Source organism: Cheilinus undulatus, linkage group 2 (assembly GCF_018320785.1).
Source record: "Cheilinus undulatus linkage group 2, ASM1832078v1, whole genome shotgun sequence".
NCBI classification, from domain to species: domain Eukaryota; kingdom Metazoa; phylum Chordata; class Actinopteri; order Labriformes; family Labridae; genus Cheilinus; species Cheilinus undulatus.
In genome coordinates this window covers 28,719,602-28,728,309 of record NC_054866.1, presented here as the reverse complement: position 1 = coordinate 28,728,309, position 8,708 = coordinate 28,719,602, and the positions used below count along the sequence as shown (strand labels likewise).

The 8,708-nt window shown below is 38.1% G+C and overlaps 1 protein-coding gene across 11 annotated transcripts in view; it reads left to right on the top strand.

Annotated features, from left to right (window-relative positions):
• Positions 1-1,458: 1,458 nt before the first annotated feature.
• The window catches only part of elna (elastin a), a 74,318-nt gene continuing 67,068 nt past the window's right edge, over positions 1,459-8,708 (top strand). For all 11 annotated transcript variants that reach the window (XM_041804488.1, XM_041804465.1, XM_041804473.1 and 8 more), the window contains exon 1: positions 1,459-1,732. In XM_041804488.1, coding sequence (XP_041660422.1) covers positions 1,657-1,732 — 76 coding nt within the window. In that variant the 5' untranslated portion in view covers positions 1,459-1,656. The remainder of the gene's footprint in view (positions 1,733-8,708) is intronic.

Genomic DNA, 8,708 nt, shown 5'->3' with positions numbered 1-8,708 from the left:
CTTCCCTCTCGCTCTCTCGTAGCGAATCCTCACTTTAAACACCATGATTTGCTTTCCATCTCTCTAATTTGGCACAGCTGGTGCTGTATAAAGTGCTCTGTCAGGATGGATTCAGAGTGATTTTGAAGGAGTGACAGAGCCACAGGCTTGTCCTTGCTGCTTATTTCATCACAGAATGAATCAATTTGCCACTTTCTGTTAACTTTTTGCAGTATAAAAATATAATGTAACAGACCCTGTATGTGATGTTTATGCTTCTGCATGGACGGTCACATGATTGATTGATGGGTGAAGAGCAGATTCTGCTCTTACCAGGGAAAGATGGCATCTTAGTTTTGTTGGAAAAAGAGCTGCATGAGGAAGGAAGATGTGCAGTACATGTAGTTCATGGTAGAGGAAGTAGTTTGCTTACTTTCATTTGTAATACTTTAATCAGTAAAATTTAATACCTTTATTTATTTAGTTATTTTAACTCAATACTCTATTGTTCATTTGTTTTAAACTTATTCTCCCTCCATGGACCCCAACGCACATTTTTCTAAGAGTGTAAATTAGAGGAATAGGAGGTAGTGGGTTGGGTTTTCATTTGTGCAATATAAAGAAAAAACACTGGGTAGTTTTAGTATTTTAGGTTTTCCATGTTGGAGTAATTTGTTAAAAACACTTTTTTTAAACACTGATATTTGATATTGAAAATTCAGAAGTTTTGAGGTTATTTAACATTTATTATTGCATATTATTCACACTCAAAAGTACCTTAAATGGGTACAGTTTTGTACCGTATCGGTTCACAGGTACCAGGATTCAGTACAGTACTGGTTCAAATGTGAAAGGTACCCATCCCTATCTTATACTGATGGACACTGCAGCCTCCATCTTCAGTGTGTGAATGTGGTATGACTGGGCAAGTTTGACTTGCGGAGTCAAAAGCACTTTGAGTAGTCAGATCACTAGGAAAGCACTACACAAGCTCAAGTCAACTTACCATTTACCTTCTGTTTTTTTAAGTAAAACAGGGACTGGTTTCTACTAACTACTGTGCACAGGGTGCTCCAGCTAATTCACTCTGCCAGTAGCTTTGTAATGTCCTGCTCTGATATTTTGTGGACACATGCTGATAATGCTAGGCTATTTTCCCTCTTACTCAAAGATTCCTGGAGAGAGGGGAATAAACAGTCGAATGTGTTGAAAACAAGGCAGCAGAAATCAGAGCTGTGGAGAACAGGTTATTTTATAGGACTCTATTTTGCTCCCCTCCGGTCTCTCTTTTGACTCTTTTAGATAAGTCCACTCAGTATCCACGCAAATGCTTGGCTGACAGCTCAATTCCTTCTGGATGAGAGGGAGGGTTATATCTCTCTCTTTCTCTCTCACTCTCACTGGCTGCATGTGTCTCTTTCCCCCTCTCTCTCTTTAGTCGCTGGCAAGCAGCGTCTGTAATGTTGGCAGGAGTGACCAGAATAAAAACAGCAACACCAGACATAGAGGAGGAAAAAGCACAGTGATCCACTGAACCAGTCTTTTCTCTCTCTTAATTACTCATTGTCCCATATCTTTTCTCTTTTTTCCCCAACTTCTAACTCTTGGCTTGTGGTAATTAGTGAATCGAGAATAAAACCAGCTGATCGGGAGAGGGGTGGTGCATTTTGGAGCGAGATGGCTAACAGAAACATTCTGTTGCTCTTCTTTGGACTCCTTCTCCTTGCACTGATTCAGCCCTCTCTTCAAGGAGGTAAGTGCATGCTACAGGTGGACTGTGCCATGATCTTTGCTGCATCAGTCCCAACCTTTGAACAGGTGCAATATTTATGTCTATGCCTCTCCCTCCCTCAGGGAGTTATCCTCTAAAAAGTCCTTGATTGTTAGCTATGTCTTCTTCTACTCTCTCATTATAATTGTAGGTAAGATGTAATAAATATCTGTTACACACATTTTGATAGTTTTTCTTTTCCAGCTGTGACTTTAGACAGGATCTCTGCACTTGCAAATTGGTTTAATGATGTTAAAAATGATAATATAAGCATGTTATTATACATTCATAGTGTATTTAGTCTGGTTTAGCCTCTGCTTACCTATGTGCCCTTTACAGTGGTGTTTTGCATACACTACACACACACCTGTGCATGCCTTGCTCATACATAGCTGCAGTCCTTATCCTATACACATGTCTGAGAGAAGGGGTCCCAGCTGGTCCATCTTTCCAAAAGCAAAACAATAAAGTTAAAATTCGCCCCTGATGAACTCCCAGTTGGATGGCTGTTTATGTGAGTGTCACATGAACAGCTTTGACTGGGTCTTATTTAGGAGACTGATGCCACAGAGCAGCAGAATGCAGATCTGAGATTGAAGTCCAGTGTGCATGTCAAAATCTCAGTTACACACAGGAAGAGAGAGTGATTGTGAACATGCCTTTTTCTCTCACTCTCACTGAGCTTGTGAGTTGGCCTTCTCTGCATTGCTTTAATTTGGACTTTTGTCTGTGTTTTTGCAGAAATTTCCTTTATAGTTAGTCAGCCTTCACCTGGAAAACATGTTAAACATCTTGGGCTGGATATGCTGGAGTCAAATCATTTCTTGCCTTATTTATTTGCTTAGAAGTCACAGCTGTTTATGTTTCTTATCTCCCATTTTCCAAATGTCTCCACTGATGAATTGTGTTTAGATTGTAGAAATACTTTGTGCTTCTAAAGACCAGTTTTTCCCCATCGGTCTTTATTTGCCAGCTCTTGTTTGATCATGATGACTGAGTATACCAGATTTGTTTTTGCAGGTCTTTGGTTGTTTCATGTAAAAATTGATTTGCTCTTCTTTTCTCTATTTCTAAGCATATGTTCCTTTTCTTTTATTGTGCCAGCCACTTTTCATCTGGGATTTTAAAGGTGCATTCAGGCAGAGATATATATAGCAGGTAAAGGAGCCAACAAATATCAATACTGGCTTAGCAGCACAACTTTGATCTCCAGCGAACATTGAATCCATCCATATCAAGCATTTCTGTGACGCACAGACTAGTTCCGTCTGTGTCTGTGCTCTCTGACTTAAAAAAAAAAAAGCTCAGATTGGTTCAACGGTCAGTAATCCCTCAGCAACATGAACCTCACCAAGACCCAGTTCTTTTATTTAATGCATCTGCAGAGAAATAACCTCTTATGCTTAGAAATTTCCCCCCTTGAACTATGATGGAGTTCATGGGCTGTCTGAATGATTTCCATCGACATGTGTAAATGAGTTACAGTCCTAGAGGAAACATCTGGGAAGGGGTTTGTTAATAAATTAGCCCCGTCATGTTATTATATGACCCTGTGTAGGTGCTGTAGTGTGTTTTCTCTCCTTTTTAATATGGAGGATGCAGACTTACTTTGCATTTTACAAACAAGCAACATCTGTCCCAGGGACTTGGAAGAGATAAATTTGTATAGAAGCAGCTTAGGCTTAGTGGCCTCTGTTTTATTGCTACATTTGATGACTTAATCAAACCCAGACTTGGAGGATTGATAAAATTCTTTGACCAGATTCCTCTGCACAGGAATTTAATCAAGCTTTTTCCTTTATTGCATTAATAAAAGTAAGCCAATAAGGTTGCTTTATATTGTTTCTAAACCTTGTAAATGCCCAAATAACTTACACTTACTCAGTTCATCTGATTTGTACCTTGAAATAAATTTTCTTCAGACAGCTTTAAACACTGACTGATGTAGTTTTCCTTAGTTTGACTTTTATGACTGACACATTTAATAGCACAATTTAAACAGCAGTAGGAGATGAAGAAGGAAAAAGAGCTGCCATGTTCCTTCAAAGTCTCCAAAGAATTAAAGAGGGTGAGTGATGTTTTCTTTAGTACTGCTTGAAGCCAGCTTGCCTCATTTGGCACTGACCACATTCAGCCCTGAGACTTTAGGAGATTCAATGCATTAATCATTGACAATCGGCTGGCTATTGATAAAATAATGCAGATTGGATGGCATTACTTGGCTGTCACAAACACCAGTGATGAATTGCAGCATTACCCCAGCATTGCTGGTAGATACCCAAACCTGATTGTCTGAATTCCCCAAGCAAGTGTGGCTTCAGGCTTTATTGGTTGCGTGTGTTGTGTACACCTCTGGCTCTAATCTGTCTTCTGGAAAGATTGAGTGCCAGCCACAGTACACTGGTTTAATGTGACACAGAGGCACCCTGGTGTTCAACAGGCTTACGCTGCCATTAAAGGAATATGTCATTTAAAGTGCAGTTTGTGTAAGACCCAAAGCCTTTCAGTCAGTACTGTTTTTGTTCAGTTTATCCTGTTTCTGTAATGCTGAACTTGAATAAGCATTTTAATTTGTTGATGCAGAAAAGTTTGGTGTAATTTGTTGCAAGGTGACCTCATTCTGTGCTCATGTGGGAAGTAGACTTTGACTAAGGTTTGCAATTGTGAAAGAACTGTTTTTCAGCTTCTTTGCATCTTTTTCTGGCACATGTCCTGGGAAGGAGTTAGGAGATAGGCTTATTTAATCCGCTGTTTGTGGATTTACATCAAAGCATGTTGCATGTCTGGGTTGAACGTCACACTCGGCATTAAAGCTTCTTCCAAAAGGGCTAACGTTTTGTCATTTTGGTATCTTCAGTTCTGCTGAAACTTCTGTTAGGAGCATGCTGGAATCAGACCAGTGGTTTGGGATGGATAGTTTGTTTGAATAGGCAAATACTTCAAAGTATGGGCAGTGCAAATGTTATGATCTGCATCTCCTTAGTACGATTTTCATCATTTTTTATGATCCGCTGTCCACCTCTATAAAGACAATCATGTAGTGAGCTTGAAAATAAAATGTTTAGTCCTTACTCTTAGGTAGTGCATGATTGTCAGTTCTAACATCTCCCACTGGGATGTTTCTTCTGCAGACCACCAGTGCCAAGCTTTCCACAAAGACGCACATTAACTCAGATGATTCATTCAAGCCACTCTGCAAGCAGCCCTCACCAGGCTGTGAGGTCTGCTCCGAGCAGTCTCACTGGGCCAGCAATCTCAAATGGCTCCTGTGAGGAATGTTTTCATCTTCACCCGCCACTGCCTGCTCATGTCAGGGCTTTTCTTGGTTTACAAACAACATTACAACATAAGAATAAAAACATTTTTTAATGAAAGAAGAATGAAATAGAACAGAGTGAAATTCTGAGCAAAACACATGACATCTGTGTAATCACAGTCCTCTGAAATGAAAACATTGTAGTCTGTTTTTTATTAGAAGGCATGCACTTTCTTTATGGGTGGGGGTACCATGTCACCTTTAGGCCTTTGGCATCAATAAGTTGGTCCAAACAGAACAGTATTTGAATGGGTGTTTGTTTAGCAATACAAATACTAGAGAACATGTCCTGTTCCCACAATGGCATGAATTATACATTTTAAACCTTCCTTGTTAAACTATGTAAACTACATCGGTCCTCACCAGGATTAAAGTAAAAGGGATAGGTCAAACTCATTATCATAAATCATGATTTAACAGTTGACCCTTCTTTCTTATGATTCAAAATGCTTAGCTGCGATGTTTAAGAAAGGTTAAAGATTAGCAAACAGAAAGTGCTCTTTTAATTAAATTAAAACAATGTAATCCAGTTATATTTTGCAATCTTCCAAGTTTCAGATTTGTAAGTTCAGTCTTTGAAGATATGAGTCAACTGTGGTATAATAGTCAATTAAGCTCTTAACTACTGATGTACCAGTCCAACTTTTTTAGCTCATATACCAACCTGATACTTTGATTTTGGGTATCTGTTGATACTGATCTGGGCCAGTGAATGATTATGAACTGGGGTTGTTATCACAATCTGTTCAAAACCTGTGCATTACCTATAGCACTGCAATGTGCAGGAATGTTATAGCCTCACATACCTGCAGTGAAGCTCATAGATTTAGCATCCATTAACTCTGCTGATAAATGTTGTCATATTTTCTTGTAGAGAATAGGCAGAGTGCCTTAAATGTATGCATGTAATGACAAAGTGTACCGTTGTTCAAAAATGTTCTCCATGTTCCCCCTTTAAGTCCAAAGCGTTTATTTTGTCCATCACCTCTTGAAACATGACCAAAATGTAAATTGCCAGAAGTCATAGAAGGTGTGTGCGTAACAAGTGTGAAATATATCCAAACTGCTTAACCTTTGTTGTTCTGCGCAGGCCTGCTACAGAACTGAGGTTGGTGACGTAGTACATGCATATGCTTGCTGAAAACCATGGACAGCATAGAAAGCAACAGTATAGCCCATTGTCAAATATACCCAGTCTTGCTGTTGCAGTCAGAGTCATAATGATATATGATAACAAGATCAGACAGCACATCCCTTCTTTTCACAATCCATTGAACTATAGATATGTCTAAAAATCAAACTCATGGATTTGTTTCTGGACTGGAATAAAAAATTAACTTTGTCCAACAGCTTTTGTGACTTCACATGGCTGATGTTCATCTGATGTTGTCATTACGTACAGCTCTAGAAAACTCTGTCCCAAACTCTATTCAAGTCTCAGAGGTTTTCCAACTCTCCTTATCCTGTCATGATGTCCCGTCATCTTCCAGTAGGAAGTCTTCACCCAAGACAACCATTTGAGCAACAACAAGATTAGAATGAATTCCTCATAGTCCATGTGTTTGTTTACCGGTGCATGCCTCAGACAGACGTCCTACTTTTGAGAAATGTCAGAGAAACAAGGCTGGCAAGTGAAGAAATGAGAGGTGGGGTCAGGTTGGAGCGAGTGCAGAAAAAGATTGATTTGCCCATCAATATTTTCACATCCTTTGATGGTCCTCACACTTTCCTCCTCCACCCTCCAACATGAGGTGGAAAATAGAGCGAGTGAGGGGTGACTGATAGTAGGCCAGCTGTCACATGTCTGATAATGCGAAATGTCAGGGTGCCAGGAACCACAGTGTTTGCTTTACTGCACTGTTGCTCTGGGTTGCACTATGAGAGCTTTCCAAAAAGTGAAACCTCCTCTTCAGGGACATTGGTTTGAGTATGTCTGAACACAACAGTTATTAGTTTGCCAAAATCCCTTTTTTATTTCTTTAAAAACGACTAAAAATGGTGTGTGGACTTGTGTTACTGCAGGTGGTTAAAGAGGTGTTTGCACATTTCCTTTATGGCTGAAATAATGTGGACTTCAGCACTGTGATCATTATTGGTAATGGCCCTGTTAGTCTTTTGTAAAGGATGAGGGATTTTGTAATTAACTGTGAGGTTTCATGTGTGAGTGAGTGAGGGAGGTGTATTTACTCAACAGTTTGTTTTATAGGCCTAAATACATGCTAATTGTTCCATCAACTTTAAAGCATTTATTTTTTATAAAACCTCTGCAAAGGGCCATGGAAATGTCATATGACTCATCGGCTTGATGTAAATTAAGTAAAACGAAACTTTTTAAAGTCACAAAAAAACAATTGTAAAACTTGTCATTACCATGGGAGGCACTCTGGAAAAACAGTCATTGGCTATGTTTCTGTTCACTAACAAAAGTTCTGACTTACAATTTCCAAGCTCCCCTTTGTTTTCAGACAACATTTTGGGGTCCAGTAACACATGTTGTTTGTTAAAATGAAGGTTTTGAATGATTATAAATTTTCCTAAAGACTTAAAACGTACAATAGGTAAAATTCTGCTACCAGGAGGCTCTTAACCAAAACAATACCACAGTATGACGAGACAGACCAGCACCGCCCAGCTCTGTCTCGGCTGTTTATTTCTTGTTTTGAATTGAGTACTCTGTTCAATAAAAATGTCACCTCATCAGGCATAATTATTTGCCAGAACACTGACTTTCTGCTTTCATTCATGAATTTCTCATAATTAAGGAGAAATGTACTTAAAAGTGCACTTCCCTGTTCAGGTTGGAAGTTACCCCATGATGACGTTGCTTTCAGTGTAAATAAAGAAGTCCATTTTTAGTCCATCTCTCCCCCATTATGAGAAATTAATGAATGAAAACAAAAAAATGGTTTTCTGTTAAGTAATACGCTTTATGAGGTGCCATTTTTATTGAACCTTAATTCAAAATAATTATATATACATGTATACTTGTTACTTATATATATATATACATATATATATATATATATATTTATATATATATATATATATGTATATGTGTGTGTGTGTGTATACAGTGCTTAACAAATTTATTAGACCACCTGTCTCAGAGACCATCCAGCATCATCAAGTGCTTTAATGCAGACTCTTTCATTTTCAGTGAGCTCCATTTTTACCATTTTGAACAGGAATGAGGGATTTCAAACTGAATTCACCCAAATTTGAGCCGGCTCACTGGGCTTCTCTGAGAAGTCAGAAATAAATCAAGCATAACATTCAACCACTAAAACTCATTTTTCTGTTCAGGAATGCAAGTAAATAACTATAATTTGACATATTAATATAGAAATAATAATGTGCTTTACTATTTTTTCATTTTTCTTGTAAATCAGTAAATTTGAAAATTCATGGTTAACAATAATAATTATATTTTAGCATTAAAAATATTATTTTGGTTAAAGAGCTTCTATATTTTGGTGTATTAACCATTGCAGAAACAAAAAATGATTTTGGTTTTACCAATTTTTACCCCATTTTTTTAACCAATGCTGTTAATTTAGGGCAGCTGTGGCATAAACCTTACTTTGGGTGGTGGTCTAATAAATTTGTTAAGCACTGTATATATTATTAATGATTTTTTAGATT